The sequence below is a fragment of the Phocoena sinus genome, chromosome 17 (assembly GCF_008692025.1).
Source record: "Phocoena sinus isolate mPhoSin1 chromosome 17, mPhoSin1.pri, whole genome shotgun sequence".
Classification (NCBI taxonomy): Eukaryota; Metazoa; Chordata; class Mammalia; order Artiodactyla; family Phocoenidae; genus Phocoena; species Phocoena sinus.
The window spans coordinates 6485159-6504689 of NC_045779.1; the positions used below are offsets into that span (position 1 = coordinate 6485159).

The window sequence follows — 19531 nt, forward strand, 5'->3', positions numbered from 1 at the left end:
GTGATCCACAATTTTAATGGTTATATTCCATTTATACTTATTATAAAATATTGGCTACAGAATCTATTATCTTTTTAATTTAAAAAAGCCAAAATTTTAAATGAATATGAATAAGAAAGCATTACTTTGCAAATCATATCAGTAACATATAGTATAATATTTAATTGGTTTAATAAAACCTCATGAGAATTAAGGAAATCCCAATGTTAAGGTACGTTCAAAAGAAACAGATGTTCATCACCTGCTTATAATTTACTGTGTGAGAACCTATGATGATTGCCTTACTTGTACTATGTCATTTAATCTTCACAACAAGAGAAACACACTCTATTGCTATCTGCATTTCACAAATGGGGAACCAGCTGAAGTCCTCTGTGCCAGGTCCTGCAGGTAGGAAGGGCCTATCTTCATTTTTTTTTTTTTTTTTTTTTTTGCGGTACGTGGGCCTCTCACTGCTGCGGCCTCTCCCGTCGCGGAGCACAGGCTCCGGAGGCGCAGGCTCAGCGGCCATGGCTCACGGGCCCATGTGGGATCTTCCCGGACCGGGGCACGAACCCGCGTCCCCTGCATCGGCAGGCGGACTCTCAACCACTGCGCCACCAGGGAAGCCCAGGCCTATCTTCTTAATCACTGCATGAAAATGGAACTTCGAACTTAATGAGGTCATGTTTGGGATTCTCTGCCCTCAGACATCCCTGATTTCAGTACTCTTTCCATTGTACCAATGGAATGTGCTAGCATTCTAACTGTACCTTTTAAGTTACCTTGTGCTCTAAGAAGTAGCTCTTTGTTATACCACATTTAAGGGACTGTTCTTCCATAGCTTATGCTCTCTACCACTGAGGTGCCATTTTACTGTGCATGGACTATTCCAAATAGGCAAGGGTGGTGTGTCCCTTTCCCACTGCTGTGGAGACTGGTTGTATGATGCATAAAAGTACTTAGTCTAAATAACTACCCTGGTAGATCCACCCTAGACCAGATCCTGCTTGGGAAACCCTGTGTAGGCAGTTGAGTGCCGGGGCTCACTCGGATCGTGAATCACTGTGAAGACCTCACTAAGTGCTGACATGTTCAAACCTTCCAGCCCCTCCTCCGAGATAACTACGTGTGGCACCTGCAGGCAGAGTAAGTTGCCAGCCAGTCTCTGGCCCCACGAGGGCATCTCCAGAGCACTGCTCGCAGGAGCCGGGATGTTCCACAGGCTGGGTGAGAAGCAGGAGGCCGGTGACGTGGAGAGCTCTGAAGCCCACATTCTGACCCCACCGCCCTTCATGGATTGAGCGTCCTCATTCGCACTCTGGGGTTGATGGGGAGGGCCCTTAGCTCATGGGGGGCATCTGAGCACACTGCCCCTTTGGGACTTGGCCTGTCAAGATGCTTTTGTGACCCTGGCCACATTAATTTAGCATTATTGGACAGGAATGAAGAAAATCCGGTTGAAGTTTATACACAATTCACTGTCTATTTCTTTGGCTTTTATCAATTCCCTGTCATACAGAATATTCAAATATTTATGAAGAGACAAATCAATATGAACATATCAGAAAAAGTAGCAGGAGTTTAATAAAGAGAAGGAAACACTTCTAGCTAATTTCAGATCTGCTATCCTTGGCAAGATGCCCAGAATTTTTACTTCTTTTATTTATAAAATAATTTAAACATCTTTGTACTTTTAAAAGTAAATTTTGTATCTTAACGATGGAGAGGAAAGAACATCTTGAAGCTGGCTGATGGTGGGTTCCTGGCACGTGGCAGACAACCCAACTACTGGTCACAGCGCAGAGCTCACAAGAACATGTCTGTTAGCGTAGCCTGCTGCCCCCTGAGGAGTTAACACCGCCTTCCTCACGGAGGACTTAAGAATATAAATTTCTGGATTTTTGGCAAAGAGCTAATATTTTTCATTAGCTGGAATGCTAATTTATTCAACATGATGACTAGAAAATGTACTTAAACTGTTAGGTACTAGAGATACTAATCTTGTATCTCACTTAATCCCCCAAACCACACGGTGCTGTAAATACTGTTGTCATACCATTTTCTTCCTGTTACAGAGAAGGAAACCGAGAGTCAAAGAGATCCAGTGATTTGTCAAAGTTACCAGCTAGAATTCCAAGCCCAGCCTTTTTTCATTGGACTATAAGATCTCTCTTTTCCTCTGCTCACTCTCTGATTATATTATTTCAGCAAGGTAGACATGAAGTGAGCTTATATTGTTAGAAAAAAAGAAGGCAGAATTGGGAATGTTGTCTGGCTGGCACAGCTGGTGTGAGCGGTGACGGCGTCAAATCCATCAGAAACCTCCACGGGGGGACGGAGAGAACCGGAGGCCCCGGTAAGGCTTTCGGCGCAGAGTCATCAAGCCCTCACCCTGTGAGAGGCACAGCCCCTGCCTCACCGGGAATGCAGAGTGACAAAGACCTCGGCCTGCCTGCTTCACCACCTACAGGCTGCCACCTGCGTAACCTGCCTCTGTCCACAGTCCCTCCTGGGCAAGGTAAGGATCACACCTCCCTCTCCTAGTGCGACTGTGGGGATTAAGGAGGGAACTGTGTAAAACACTTTGCCCAGGACCTGGCAAGAGCAGGTGTCCAGTGAACATCAGCACAGTAGTTCTCGGAATGAGCCAGGCAGGAAGGACACTAGTAACTAGAAGAGGAACGACAGACAGTGTGAGGAAAACCCAGACAAGCAGCTGTGGGGGCTTCTGAGCGGGGGGAGAGCAAACAGCTGACATGAGGCACACTGTCTGCCAGGTGCTGCTTGAGGGCTTCAGACGCCTGGACCCACTGAAGCCTCCCAACCCAGGACAACGAGGCACACGAACTCACTCGCACACAACCACATGCAGCCAGTGAGCGGCCAGGCAGGGGCCAAGTCTGGGCTGCCTCGTCCCCTGAACCAGCGGGCGCACGCAGCACCCACACCGCTCCTCCGGACCCGGAGGCCACTGGTTGGTTTCTGCAGGTGACCGGCACTCCCTGGACAACTTAAGGAGTGGACCGCATCTGGGAACCTGAACTTACAGAGTCTCACATCTTCCGGGTTTCATATACGTAACCCTCACCTTTCCAAGTGAACTGTCAGCTCCTGGATTCTAACACTGCACGTGACACCTAGTGGATTGGAGGCACAATGAAGACACTCCAGAAACATGTGAAGATTAGGGTGAAAAGCCAGCTTGAAGCACCCCTGCCAGGAAGGCAGTGTCTGCTGTCTGCTGGGAAAACAGCCCCGTGGGCTGCCATAATCAGAAATGAGGCTGCTTTGGGGAAAGCAAGAACAGCCACAGAAACAAGAAAATACCCCAGGTGACACAGCAGCTGTCGACCAAAGGTCCCAACCTGCATCTTCCCGGTGGGCGGAATGGCCATTGCCAGCCACTGGTACGCTCATGATGGGATAAGAATCCCCGACACACACACACAATCAATACCTAAATGTGTAACTGCATATACTTATGTAGAAGAAGAGACAGAGATACATATATAGATGCGAACAGCTTACTTTTATTCTAAGTGAATATAGTTACATGGTTGAGCCTGACTCGTCTGCTCATCCTGGTAACTGTTCAAGCACTGTAAGATATGTGTACCACACATTTTAAAGCATTTTCTTTAAGGCATTTTAAAGAAAGTGCTTTAAAATGCTAATAGCTTTATTTGTCTTTTGATAGTCTTAATAATATCATCGTTTTAGCAATAGCCTTTATGAATCTATCATCTTAATTAAAGAGGGACTTTATTTTTCATCCAGATCGTTTTCAAGTTTCATAATGTATGAAGGATTGGTCCTATCTCGATTTGGTAAGCCATTATTTACGTCTGCTGGTTAGCAGAAAATGTGATTAACTATGCATTGCATATAAAAATATGAAAAATGTTAATAGTGTAATATGTTTTGGGGCTTGAATAATATTTTATTAAAGACAATAAAGATTTTGATTAAAAAAACCCCCAAATCCCTTAAATGTTAATAATACTTTTCAAATGTAACGAATCTTGAGAAAGTTTTTTGCCTATCCTGAACTATAAAAAGGAGTTGAATCCTCCTTCTGTCAAATAGTACTTAGATTTCCCTGGGGAATTTGTATACTCCCTTAAATTCAGAGAAGCTCAACATATCAATTCTGTTATTATATATCTATCAAAATGTTAAATATATTTATTAGGTGGAGAAAAATAAAAAGACCTGTTCTCTGGATTACTATGGCATTTGTGATATTGTAAACGATCGAGAAAAGGAAAGATGAATCGAATATTTTAACCACTGCCCCAAATGGTTAAAGACTCTGCAGCACGTCATACCTTTTCTCCAATGGAGTGTGTGTTGCTTCTGGCAGAGAAATGTATATGAATGACTAATCTAAAACGACAAATATTATGTTCCTGTAGGTACTGTTTGTCCACATAAGAGAACTCAGAACTTTCAAACTGGAAAAAACTGAAATGGAAAAAAAAACAAAACCTGCTCTTAAAATGTTCCCATATGCTCTAGATAAGAACAGTTAATGAATAATGAAGGAAGTGGTGTCTTGGAGTGAGACTGGTTCATTGTTCTCCTGAAAAGCATTTTAGACTAATTCTCCTATGATTCCATGACTAAATGGATTTATAATGCACCACTTTAATGTTAATAATCTACTCGCCCAAATCAAGCAAACAGCAAGACAAAGATTGAATCATTTTGTGATTAAAGAAAAAAATCAACACTGGTCATATGAGCCAATCTTTAACGAACATTAATTCTCCACATTGTTCCTTCTGCCCCCAAGATTTTGGGGGACTAGGCAGAAATTTGTTCCTTTAGATGTCTTGTAATTTTGCTGATAATTTTTCTCCATAAAAATAGCTCTACTCAGAAAATGACACTGTTCATCTAAAAAAGATCAACTATACATTATAATTAATTATCAAATATATCAATTTAATAGTGGTATGGGTTAGGAATGATTAGTAGTGAGTTGACTAAGTGTTAAGACTACAAAATAGATTTAAGTTTAGGGCTCAAATTCATTTAGCTAAATTGAAAGTATTATAGCAGTCTCGGTGCATTTAGACCCCACAACACATGATATTACACTTTTTTAAAAGCTGTAATATTTGTATTATTTTAGAAGACTACACAACTTAGAAGTGTCAGCAAAAAAAAAAAAAAAAACAACAACAAAAAAAAAAAAAACCCAGCAATAATGATCCTGTACTTGTCTGGGGAAAACTTTAAGGGTTCCACTGGGGACAAAGGAGTTCATTTATTGGATCAGAAATAGTTATCGAGGTCCTACTATGAGCCGAGCACTACTTATAATATTGTTATTAATGATTTCCACATGGAAGTCTGGACAGCGAAACCAAGTGAGCTCTCAGGGTGTCTAGGTCCTCTTTTCTGCAAAGAGCTTGCCAGGCAGAGGGAGAGGCAGCAGAACTTTTCCCCTCCGCTGGGGGTGGGGGGTGGGGCACGGCCTGAGTGCTAAGCCAAGGGCCAGGCAGGGAAGGCGAGAGCCGGAAGGACACGCGTGCCTCGCTCAGCTCAGGGCCTGACTTAAGTCCAGGCTTGACCCATGAAGTGCTGTCATTCTTACTTAGGGTAGAGGGGTGAGGGTGGAACACTGCTCGGACCCGAAACTAGGAGGAGACGCAGACAGCACTCCTGGACGGCGGGGGGCGGGGAAGGGCCGGGCGGAAGGGCCCAACGCAGGAAGCACACATCCCACGGAGCCTTCAGGTACACGATTTCTCTCCTGAACAGGCTTCCTTTCTCACTTGCTGTTTATTCTTCTCACTCCCACCTCTTTTTCCTCTAGGCTCTGTGTTGCTTTTCCCCAATTCCCCCTCAACACTTTAGGAAATATTTTATTAACAACTGGAGGGTGCAGCTAGTGACTGAAACTTCATTGCCAGGACCTGGGGAGTCTCGCTTATGGGCCTACTTAGAACCTATTTGTCCAAGGACAATTAGTAGCCCATAGCTCTATTTTTCTTCCCTCTCTTTGTTTGCCAAGTGCTATTTAAATAATGGATACCCAGCCAGAAAAAAAAGATGCCTTGAAGAGTAACACCATGATGTCCTTCCCAGATGTTTGCCTTTAGGATGAGAAATGAGTTACACAGAAACAAGATGGGGAATTGCTGGCTAGATACCAATACAGTAAGGGACACATGCTGTGGGAGTGATCGATGGTTCAGAAATCAAATATGTCAGCAATCGATGATGCTATTAAAGAGACTACCATAAAATGTCCATGTGGGGACAGAGAAGTATTTGAAAAATTCAGAAATTAATCTGCAACCTCAGGCAACGTCTGGAGCTCTGCCTCCCATTGTGGTCGGCATTCCTTAAAATCACAAATTAAAAAAAAATAGTTAATTTGACGTAAAAGTTGAAAAATAGGACCTCTGAGGAAAGGTTAAAGGAATTGGGGTTATTTGGGCCAGGTAAAGCACAACTGCAGGACTGACTCAATAATGTCAAAATACTTGAAATCAACTGTTCTTCAAGCATTCAGATGTCTGCGGCGGACGCAGCAGAGTGAAAGTGCAGTAAGATACTTCAGTTTAACTTTAATAAGGAACTTCCTGGAAGGAATCTAAATCTCTTGCTGCAATTTAACTTAACATTACAAGGTTAATTAAACACAAACAGGCTACCAAGGAAAGCTGTGGAATCTTGGCTCTTAGATCGAAAACCACGTATCCTAACTGGTTTAGGTTTACTTCTGTCTGGAATTAAGAGACCGGATTGAATAACTCCCCGAGTCTGCTTACAGTATATTATATAACTGGTCTTATAGCTTTCTGATGTCTTCCGCGCATGGGCGAGGCACTGATCCACATGAACACTAGGGGTGAAGAAAAAGTACAGCAAGCCCTACATACAAAGTGAATCTTGAGTTTTTTGTACTTGGCATAAGAAAGGAAAAGTGTTATTTTTAAATTGACTCCTTTCCTGAACACTATTAAGGAGAGCTCTAGTTTGAAACAATATTTTATTACAGCACTAAAGGATAGTCCCAAACCATTAGCATACTGAGTCCACTGAACTACTTATCAATACTACATTCAAAGTAGTCTGTTTTGAGCAAAGAAAGGGCTTAAGGAGAGCTTAACAACTAACCACCAACAACGCTTATTTTTAGCCTTATTAGGGATCTGACATTAAAAAAAAAAACCCAAACCACACACTTTTATTATATATGGTAAAAAATAAGAACAAAAAAACAGCCCATTTTTTCACAGTATTACAGTGGTTTAATACATTGCTCTCATGTGCTGCAATATTCAAAAAAGGATAATTTGTGAAAAAAAATGGCTGTAACTGCTAAACATTTAATGAGTTATGGTATAATTCTAAATAATTATTCTTCGTCTTTTTTCCTCTGTCAAAGTGGGCAAAATCATTTCTTTTTATTGCTTTTCTCCCCCTATTTTTTAAAGAAAGAAACAAACCAGGGTGACATCCATTCCATTTTAAGCTAATGCTTCTATCATTTCATATCTGAATGGGGCTGACATCATCAGCTCCTGCGTGTCCCAAAAGATACTTAGCTCTAGTCCACTGTTACATACTTTATGCATTACATGAAATAAGATATCTCCAGATTTTGAAAATATTTATTTTAAAAACAGCAATCAAATTGTGTGTAATCACATTTTCTGCCTGGCTTTGAAAGCTACATTATTCAATATGCCAGTGGTCCTTTCCATCATGGCGACATATTAGCAATTCATGCTGCTCTAATACATCTGACTTCCTTGATGTACAGCACGCCCTACAGACCCAGAGAAACACTCCTGCTTCAGTTCCGTGTGTACTGCCGCAGTACCTACCGAAGTGATGGTTGTCAAAACAGTTGTACAGTGGCCTTTGAATGCAAAGTGTGCCGTGACTGAAAGCTTCAAATAACAATAAATCTGAGTATATACATTATGCTTGCTTTTGTTGCCTGGAAAAACTAAGGCATTCGGGAAATAAACCCCCCAATTTTATTGCCTTTTAACATTTTTTTCCATTTTAAACTCCAGAACTGGAAATTTGAAGCATTCAAAGAAATTGAAATCTCCTTTGTTGCATTTTTCATTGTAAATTTTCTATACTGTGTCATTAGGAACCACCCTCTACAAAAAGCCCAGGTTCTAAATGAATCCTTTCTGTGAGGCCATTCTAAAACTTTGCACGGTTTCTCTTTGTATGAAAGAGCTTCTGTTGCCTGCACAAAGAACAAGCGACCACCACATATATCGGCCAGGCAGGAGCCTTCGATGACTTTATACAAGGTTGCATTTTGCCTTTTACCAGTCCGTGGTGAAACCCAGCAGTGAATGTGCCAGGGTGGAGAGAAAAAGGAGAGGCTCTTGATTTCAGTTTGTACGAATCAAAAGATTTTTCTTAAACCATGAATGCTTAATATGAACATTTTCTTATTTTACCCTTCTCCCAAAATAGCTCTGTAGTTTCTTTTTAACAACATGAAAACAACATCACTTTCTTCTTAATGGCAGAATAATATTTTCCACTCAAAAGAAATGTTCTGTCCAACAGGTTCAAATATCTTAATAACCGATTAGGTTTTGGGGTGGGGGGACAGGTAGAACACTGAGAATCTAGTCCAAGTGATGCTGGGGAAAATGACTAAGTAACTAAAGTGACAAGTTGAGTGAGTCGTGACTCTGGATCACAGTTGTGTGGTCGACAGAGAATGAATCATAGGAAAATGCCAGCCCTGGAAAGGGCCTCAGAGATCAGCTAGTTTTGTGGTTTTCTGTCTTCTTTGGGGGCAGAATCCTATGTTCAAGGGAATTTTTACAAGAAATGTGAACGAGTGAGATGAATCAGCGCAACACCGCTCTGGCTGATTCCTGGCTTCCCCTGGCTCCGCCTGATCTAGTCCAACCCCACTGGTTACACACAGGGTGCAGCGAATTGTCCACGGTTAACAAACTTATCCCAGGCAGGGCCTGGCCTTCCAGACTCTCATTCCAGTGCTCTTCTAACCAGATTCCACTCTTGGAAAAGCATAGGCGGTCAATTATCCACTATCAAAATAACTCAGGAATTTTGAGAGAAATGGAGCTCTTGCATATTGGGTCGTGAGTGGCTGTTTAACTTGGACCTAGAGAATCAGAACTAGTTGGCACCTGTTCAACAGTATATACTAATAGAAATTCGACACTGTTTTATAGGCTGGTCTTGGAAAATATGGACTTTAAGACAATGGAATCTTTTTTCAAGTGCCAGAAACCTTACTTTTTGCAGGAGTCCTGACTGACTACTAACACATAAAATGGCACAGGCAAGAATATACAAAAAGGAAGTGGTGGGAGATTTGGGAAGGAAAAACTGTCACCCTGTGTATGTTTCACCCCTGTATATGTTTATGGCAAGTTTCAGAAGGCAATCTAGATTTTCTACCCTGGTGACCTTTTTATCAGAAAGGGATTCCCACTGAATATATCTAGCACCTACTGTGTGACAGGCACTACTTTACAGATATTAACTACGTTAATGCTACAACAGTATGGGATTAAGTGTCTTATTATACCTATTTTATAGGTAAGGAAACTGAGGCACAAAAAGGTTATGTAAGTTGCTCAATGTCATGTAGCTGGTTTAGGTCTGTGCCAGGATTTGAACTGCGGTAGTGGTGGTCCAAAGATGTCAGTTTTAATCAAAATGATGTGTAAGAACACTCAGTAGAAGGTAAAGACTTCTTTGGTGACTAGCAGGCTTATTGCCTTTTTTTCTTTTTTTGGACAGATGTGAAGAAGATTAAGGATTTAAGTATAAATAACTCTTTTGGAAAATCTTCTCTCATGCACTTTAACTTCTGCAAAACAGTTATACATATACAGTCTTGCTTTTCACATTTTTTTTTAGCAAACATATAATAATGCTTCCTATGTGCCAACCAATGGTCTAAGCAATTTTTAAATATTCATTTCACTTCATGAGGTAAGGACAATAATTTATCCTTGTTTTTCAGGTAAGGAAGCTGGGGTGTTCACTGGTTGAGCCACAGAGCAAGTCTCTTAAGTACCCTGAATCTCCATTTTTCATTTGTAATATTGGGATAATAATACTCACTCAGATATTGATTTCTAATTACAGACTAAATTTTTTACATCTAATATATTAGAAATTTGTTGGTAATGCTTATAACCAGTAAAACTGTATCACTTATGTTGCCAGTGGGGAAAGAAACAGGTAGATATAAGAAAATTTAAATTTAAAATAAATTTTCAGAAAAGATTATATATTATACAAAACAGCAACATATATAACATATAATAATTCATGTATGTTAAACATTACAATAACCTCTAAAATATATACAATATCTAAATGAGAATTAAAATATTTTCACCTATTTGATCCATTCAGATTCTAAAATTCCATCATGTGAAAATACTAACACAAAGATCTGAGCGCCCTACTAACAGAAAAAGTCTCAGCTTTAATAACACTGAAGAGTTTCTGGAAGATAAAATTGACGACAGTTGATCCTATACATAAATCTATCTAGGGTGGCTCATACTTACAAGATTTTAAAATCTACAGCAAGTTCATTATTTAGAATCCACAAGTGTCAGCTTTTATTGGTTGTTCCCAAACTGTAGGTGACCTTGAAAGGAGTTATCAGAAAGAGCCCTGCAATTTCTAGGTGGGAAGCTTTTACTTCCTGATTCTGTAGCCATTATTTCCTCGTCTATATGAACACTGATAACCTAAATTGTGCACTATTCCATTTCATACATATATCATAAATACAGGGGCTTCCCTGGTGGCTCAGTGGTTAAGAATCCGCCTGTCAATGCAGGGGACACGGGTTCGAGCCCTGGTCCGGGAAGATCCCACATGCCGCGGAGCAACTAAGCCCATGCGCCCCACTACTGAGCCTGCGCTCTAGAGCCCGCGAGCCACAACTACTGAGCCCACGCACCACAACTACTGAAGCCTGCATGCCTAGAGCCCGTGCTCTGCAACAAGAGAAGCCACCGCAACGAGAAGCCCGCGCACCGCAACGAAGGGTAGCCCCCGCTCGCCTCAACTAGAGAAAGCCTGTGTGCAGCAAGGAAGACCCAATGCAGCCAGAAGTAATAAATAAATAAAAAATAAATAAATTTATTAAAAAATATATATATATATATGTCAACAACTGATAAACCAATCAATCATCTGGTTAAATTTTGTGATCACATTATACACGAGCAAAGTTGCTGGGAAAGAGTTTTAGTCAGTTTTTATAAAGACACATGAAAAAAGTATCTTATAGACCTAAAGTTACTTCAAAGAAAATAATCCTTAGCCCTTTTTAACTATAAAATATGGTTGTTCATCTTCAGATTCATTGATCTGGGAATGATGTGCAAACAACTTAAGAGCTCGTATTTCTGTTCTCACTGTCACCACCCTGTATGTCTTCACACTCCTTGCCTGAGTTACAGCAACAGAGGGCTCCTCAGACCCTACACAACTCCAGTTTCCTGCCACTGCGAGATCCCTCCAGAGAGATGCCAGAAGGATTCTCCTTTGACACTGCTTTCATAATGCTTTTGCCTTGAGTGAAAACAGCCAGTGGTTCCTTAGACTCCCTCATATCAAGCCCACAGTCCTTAGTGATTTTTGAAACCTTTTGTCAAATCTCCTAACTTAAAATATCCAGCCTGCTTTTCAAATGCTCTCTCTCCTAGATGCCTTTTCTTTCCTTTCTGTTTGTCTAAATCGAAACCATCTTTCAAGACCTGACTGCCATCCTACCTTTTCCACTAAGTTTTATAAACTACCCAAACCAGATGACTATAATCTCTTCCAACCAGGATTCCTACCGGGTTCACGGCCAGTAAAATTGTGTTTAGCCCTTCTCCTGCCTCTAATTGCTTGATGTTTCACTCAAACTGTTTCATACGTGGTTACGTTTTTTCTGTAGTTTACAAGCTCCTAAAGCACACTGACCGTATTTTATCAATCATTTGAGCCCTTTCAAACATTTAGAGCACAGAAGGCATTTAAAATGTACACACTGATGAGTGGCATTCTAAACACATGATAGCTCAAAATAAGATTGGAGATGCCCCTTGTTTCTCAAAGGAATTAGTAGACTCCAGTAAAGTCGGCCTTTCCAACTTCATTAAATTTCCATTGCAACTTTGCAGTATTATCAAACTCTGGCTCTCGCAATCCAGTCAGAGATCCAAGCCTTGAGAAAGGACTCTTAAAACAAATTTCATCTCCAAATGTACTTTCTTCAAGACCATGCTGGCTTAAAAAATGGGTTTCCTGTAGATTTAATGTTAAATCAACATAATTAACTGGACCTACGCTCTCCAGGATAGTAGCCACTAGGTACATGTTGCTACCTTAAATGTAATTAAAATACAGTAAAATAAAAATCAGTCTTTCAGTCACGCTAGCCACATTTAAAGTGTTCAATAGCCAATGACTATTGCTACTGGACAGCATGCATAACAGAAAAGCCATCATCACAGAGAGTTCTGTTGGACAGTGCTGAAGCCTATCCAAAGTCTCGCCAAAACTTAATTTGTTGGAGCAGCCTTTTACTTACAGCATAAAATGCTAGGACCAGTACTGTGAGAGGCAAACTAGATGTCCACCTCAGAATACGGTTTGGAGGTACTGGGAAGTCTCACCATCCTATGAAAAACCCAAACAGACTCACTGTGCCAAGAACTGGAATGGAAATTAGAGCTTCACTCGCTTAGTTTAGGCTGAACAGGGACCCTCTGCCTTGTAAAGTGTGAAAAGTTCCAAGGGAAATACCATGTTGATGCGAAAATACCGAAGTCCGGTTTCTGACAGTGGGTTGGGTGGAAAGGAGCATAAAGAATTAGGATGAGCAGGGGCTCCTGACACGGAAGGAGGGAAGCGTAGTAGAGGAAGGGCCTAGAAAGTGGTGCTACACAGCTGCGACGAGATCCAGTCCCGAGCACATCATCTGAGGCTGGAGTGACTTAGCAAGGGTGGCCAAACTGGGAACATTCCAGGTGCATGTATACTGAGGTTGCACAAGCATCTCTTAAAGAGTGAATGGCGAATTGGGAGGGTCCTGGAATGCTGAGAAGGCAAATTATATAAAAGAAAAAGGGTTTTGAGACTAAAACTATGTAACTGAGTATCTCATTATCCTCCTGTGGCCCAGCTTCATTAGCACATGAGGAAGAAGCATAGAGGACAAGACTGGTATTCTATGTGCTGTGTTCGTCCTTCCTCTCCTTCTCAGTGAACAGGGACGTCTATAAAGCATGACATGGACACCTTATTGGCTCATGAACTGGGTCTGAAGGCTTAGCCCCAAAGAGGAATAGTCACGTGATTTTTCAAGGTCACTACTTTGAAGTACAACGTTCATCAGAGTTACACACTTAGCATGTTTTCTAAAAAATCCATCTTCCATTTTATGAAGCCACAGTTAATACTCTTAGGATAAATCTATACAGGTGGAGTATCATCTAAAAACCGGGACAATGGTGTCGAGTTTTTTGCTCCCGCTGGTGCTGGGAACAAGTCCTCCCCTCTTGTCCACCCAGCTACCTGCCAGTTCTGAGGAGAATTCTATACCCTACCATGGCCTGTGACATTAGGCTCAGGGCTTCATTCCCCCAAAACTACTACGGGATCTCTTTCCACTCTCCTTTCTCCCCCCTTTATGTTCATGATTAACAGAAAAACCTTCTTGTGAAGTCATTCAAGTTAGAGATACATCACCAAATGATTTAGGTAAGTGATAACACGAAACGCTTTCCTATCAGAAACAACATAAGATGAGCAAGTTAATCGATTTGTTCATTGTGAATATGACAGAACTGTTCAGTGGCTTATAAAAATGACAACAGAGGTGGTTGGACTGTTAAGTGATTGAACAACGCAAACCAAAGAAAGCTCATTAGAAGTCACTGTTAACCTGAGAGCGTTTCATTACATGGTAGAAAGCTCTGCCCTTGGCCATATACTACTGACAATATTCTCTACTCCTTGAGATATAGACAGAGAAAGTATTAAGGTTTTAGATGACATAAAAATCAGACAGAAAGATTTTATGATGTCAGTATTTCTCAAGCACGGGATACTCGTTAAAAATACAGACTCTTGGACTTCCTGGGTAGGGGCTGGGCATTCACTTTTTGCTAGTCTTCTGGGTGATACATAGTCTCACTAAATTTGAGAAGTGTAGAACATTAGAAGATTCAAAGTGACAAACAAAGTCCAAGAGACAGAAACACTTCAGTAGAGATAAATTTTGATCACCCAAATTATACCTTGAAAACAAAGATGAAAATTGTTTTCTTGCTTTTTCCTATTATATAAATTGGTGGAATTTGAGAGCAGAAAATAGGGCAGCAACCAACTTTCACAGCAGTTCCTAGAAGAAGTGGGGATCTTGCTTGTGGTGAAGAATCCTGCACTAGATGAGATGTGGCACCTTTATGATAACTTTTTATCTAAAAGCTAACAAGACATTTTGACCATATGACCACACATTCAGTGTCAAATAGTATTTAGGACTTCGGGTTATAAATATGAGTGATCAAACATGTAATTAATTGATTTTGCCTTGACTTAAATGTAAAATGGAAAATTGCTTTAGGATTTTACCGGATCTATGGATTTAGGATTTCATAGCTAAAAATGATTCTAGTTTCAGAAAGCCACGTTACGATGATTGAAAGCTTCTCACGTTAATTTCGACCTTGTCCTCGCTGTGTCCCCTGCTCCCCCCCCACCAATCGGTCAGCAGACCCTTACCACAGAAATGGAGTTGGGAAGCAGCGCTCCGTCCTGTCCCAGCATGTTGGAGACGGTGATTTCAGGTAGGTCCATGTTTTGTGGATGAAACGGTAGCAGGCCATTATGGTTCATTGGGTGACACAGAGAGTGGTAACCAGGTTCGACCTCATTCAGGTGCACCAGCGAGTGGTCGGGGAGGGAAGGAGGAGTGATGGGTGGAATGTTAAAGTCTTCGCTTTCCAGGCTTGGACCAGGGTAGGACTGAAAAGACAATGGTGATATTGATGCAAATTATCATCCCCTTCTTTTCATCATGGTGAACAAACACACACGACCCTTTCAGATATTATTACAAGCATCATTAAGGATTTGGCAAAGACACTGCAAACACTCAGATTATCCTGCTGCAATTTCTCTATCATGCATGGAAGGAAATCGCCTCGAAGGCATAGCCACTTCTCGTATAAAGAGTGCCACCATTAAGCAGTTTTATTGTTCCAAGAAGCTGAACTCAAACAGATTTCAAAGGTCCCATTAAAATGCTCCAGAGTTGTAATCTAGCTGAATACCTTTTTTCATGGGAATTGTGGGGAAGGAAAGGCAATTTATAAAATTAATATTTGATCAAACATGTTTCATGGGGCTCCCTACTGCTCAGATCATGAGATGTAATAAAACGAATTCCAGAAGTTCTAAGGCAATTGCTTCTGGGTTTTGAAGAGCTACATGCTCATAACTGACAAAAAAATTTGGTAAAGCAGTAGCTTAACCAAGTTGCATAAGTGTGACTTCAGAGAAAGTGTCATATATGAAGATAATGCCATTAAAAGCTATTTTTATCATGAAGATTGTGCCATCAAAATAAAAATGAAGATGGCTTTCTTGATTTCTGACTACTCACGTTTATTTGATCTACCCCTAGAAGGCAGTAAATAATTCTGTAATCATTTAAATGCGGTTCTGCCAATTTTGAAAGATAAAATTACACAAATATCATTATAATACTAATTTAGGAATAAAAGTCAATCAGTAAAATAAATAACAACATACGTGGGGCTTTTTCTTTTAGAAAGTAGCTTTTAGATAAAACAGGAAGGGAGGGAGCAAAGAAGGAAGACAAGAGTATGTGAGGACACTCCCGCTCACAAATAGAATGTGGTAAACATGGACCATATAAGGAGGAACTGAATAATAAAATATTGTTACCAATTCATATCAAAACACAGCAATACTTAGCAGTCTTTAGAGAGCAGGTGCCATAATACGAAGGAAACAGAGCGGGTCCAGATAACTCTCACAAGCCTATCTTTCAAAGTACGCGACTCTTCCTAGCGTCTGAGCACAGGGGTAGCAAGGACCCGCTTGTCTGGCAGTAGCACGCCTGCTGGAGTGTGCGAGATTGGAAATGAGCAGACTGAGGGTAGGAGCCAAAGAAAGGAGTGTAGGGTATTCACAGGGTGTTCAGCCAATCAGCTTCATGCTCCTGCTTCCAAGTGCCTGGGGTTATTTTTTTCCAGATGACGTCTATTTGTCTAACAGAAAGAAAACCTTCAAGTTGCACTTGCTAAATGTTGTACAAGTTTTGATATATTTGTTTAGGTTTTGTCAGGAGACACGCTTAAATGGAGAGCTACTTGGAACATCTGGCATTGAGACGTGGTCCCGTAGAGGCACGTGTGGGTTACAGACTGGGGGCGTACGAAGGGAAGATTTAATTCATCTCTGCAGATAATTTTTCTTAAGTATCTAAAGTTCTGTTAAAAGAAAAAATCACCAGCACTAAAAGTTCAATCATAAGTTATCAAAATTTCCTGTTTACAGCATCTACCTCTTGTCTGAAAAATATACTAGTGCCCTGTGTCAAAACAGCAAGTTTGATTAAATTCTCATTTGCCTAATATAATTTAGACCTTTAATCTGTAGACCTAAACCATCAGCCCCTGGTACAAGTATTCACATAAGAAGCATAAAAGACACAAAATGGTGGGGGGTGGGAGGGAGAGGAAGCGCACTTATTAATGCTGGCTTCGTAGAAAGCGCTGTGTTGAGTCCTTTGACTATGCTGTCTTCATTTAGCCCTTTGTCTTCAATAATCCTTTGTGTAGCTATTATTACCCTGTTTTCCTGAACAGAAAATTGAGAGTTTGAAGTTAAATAACATTCACTTAGCTGGTAAGCAATCGACTCAGTACATCTGAGGGATGGATATATGGAGGAGGAAGGCGTTTTTATTTCTAACACTTCCATAACTAGTTTAATTGCTATTATTTTATTAAGTTGAATGATACAAAGTTGCCAATACTCAACTGTTTTTGATCAATAAAATTTCACAATTTAAGAATCAGTATTAGCATTAGTATCAGGTTTTTCCTCTTCCCAAATTCCATCCCAATGCCCATCCCATTAAAATCAAATCTTTACCCTAGAAGAGCAAGAGTATTCCTAATTTGTCTTTCTGTCAACATTTCTAAGGCTGAACTTGTTGATACCTATCTTTTAAGAAGTTAATTGACATCTGTTTGAAACCTTCCTGAATAAGATACAATTAACGCCAGCCATAAAGGAAAAAGATGTTTTTAACTTTATAAATGACATTAAACCTCTGAAATACCCAGGGATAGTCTACCTATGGTGTACTATAAATTTACATTCTAGAATTTCTCCAGCAGTTAAATCTTAATTTGTGGTGTTTTAAAGGAAGGTTTAATTGGTATCACTTTACATCCAGTGATAACAATTGTACTGCAATTTAACTAAGCTACATGGTTTATTTTCATGTAATTACACATTAATGTTATTTAATCCGTGCACTTACATACCAAAACCACAGATTCCACAACTTAACTGGTAATGCGTAGTTATGTGGATCAAGAATTTTAACAACAAAAGGTTACTTAGTAGTTTCTATTCTTCACATTAGAAGTCATGAGATGGTTATTTGCCAGGAGCCTATTACAATGTAATCGATGCCATATAAAAGTACCACGGTAATTGTATAAATGTCAAAATGTCACAGAACTCACAAAAACTTCAATGCCAGACTAATTACTAATTATTTTTTAAGTTTGGAAGTGAATTAGCTAATTCTTCAACATTGACTTCCATGGCATGACATCTTTATTTTGATTTCTTAAAACCTAGGACTTCCCTGGTGGTCCAGTGGTTAAGACTCCGCACTTCCACTGCAGGGGGCACAGGTTCGATCCCTGTTTGGGGAACTAAGATCTCGCACGCCATGCAGCGGCCAAGAAAAAAAACCTAATAAGTTTGACTTAACCACGGTAAGTTATACATTAAGAGGCAATTTGCCGTTTTGGGGGTGATGTAACAATTGCATATGATTCAGTATTTTCCCTCATTCCCCATGAAGCTGCCTGGTTACAATCAGTGTTCAATGTTTGTTGAATGAATTAACAAATGAATCACTGAATGAATGCATATAAGAAGAAATGAATGTGAAGATGACTCTTCAAAGGCGTGAAGTTTATGAAGTTTATGACTATACCACTGTTATGCCATGGGCTTGAATAAATATCCTGTGTTCCCAAGAATGCACTGGCTAGATGACAGCATGGTATGGAATGCTGATTGCTCAGCATGTTGGGAAGCCAAAAGTACTGTATCCTGTTAAAGATGTAAAGGCTTAAGCAGCCTGAGAAAGGCTGGGGTAGGCGAGTTTAGTGTCCCTCTCTGGCTGTTGATCTGTCCCCCTGAAGTGGTTTGCACTCACCATCCCGTGGTAACACAGAAGTCCCAGAGGATTCCTAAGGGCGAGTTTGGGGCCCCCTCGCTCTCAGAAGTTGTTTGAACCTAATCCCTACTGCAGCTAGCTAAGGACCTGGCGGAAGCCTTGGTTCCGCATCAGGATCCCTTGGGGATGGCTACCAGCAAGGGCCTCACTAGACAAGTGGACAGTGAGTGCATGAGAGGGTGCTCTGAGCACAGAAACAGGGACATTGGTGATGAGACCAGGGACTGAGTAGTCAGAGAAGCTTCAGTGAAAATCATTCCTTGCACTCTCTCCTGATTCAGGGTCCTTTTCTGATTCGGGCTTATTTTCCTCCTTCAAGTCTCAGCGAGGCCAGGTATTAAAAAAAACTTTCATTCTCCAATTCTATTGAGACCAAAGATCATTTGATCATTCCTAAGACCTTGCATATCCCGATGAGACACTGGGCTACTTTTTTTAGCCTGAGTGAGAGACCACCAAGGAGTCAATCCATGGCTTCTGAGAATCTGGGGGGCTAGGCTCCAGGCTACAACGCTGGAGAAGAGCAGGTACGGCCTTTCAAGGCGGCATCATCTTCCTTATCAGCCTTTCTAGTGCCTCTTACGCCTCCCAATCTAGAGATCAGAATCTTCTCAGCAGCTGCCTCTTCCCCAAGAAATGATAAAAGTCAATGGTGACCATCTACACAAATGAAGAGAAAGTACTTAGGGTTAACGGTATGAAATTCAAGACAATATATTTAATTTTATCTTGGATCTTCACCATGTTAATGAAAGGTAAACTGGAAACAAAGCAGCATGCAAAGTGATTTGCTCTAAACCACAGCTAGTCTGCATGATCTACATGAGTCAAAGACCTCAGAATCATATTACTGTTACTCAACCAGATTCTCCCTGATCCTAAGTTACTCACTGGTCCTAGACACAGGAGACTCTCCTTCTGTTGCTGGCGCTGGGATACGGCTCTATCCTAGAGGGGGGAGGCTCTGTGAGTCCCTGTGTGTCCAGGGAGCAGAAGCCAAGAGTCGTGATATGTGGGTAGAATGGGCTGTGCTTTCAC

At 40.9% G+C, this 19531-nt stretch overlaps 1 protein-coding gene across 2 annotated transcripts in view; it reads right to left on the reverse strand.

The window, feature by feature from the left end:
- Positions 1 to 19531, reverse strand: part of TOX (thymocyte selection associated high mobility group box) — a 299151-nt gene that overhangs the window by 119478 nt on the left and 160142 nt on the right. For both annotated transcript variants that reach the window (XM_032610469.1, XM_032610468.1), the window contains exon 3: positions 14761 to 15003. In XM_032610469.1, coding sequence (XP_032466360.1) covers positions 14761 to 15003 — 243 coding nt within the window. The remainder of the gene's footprint in view (positions 1 to 14760; positions 15004 to 19531) is intronic.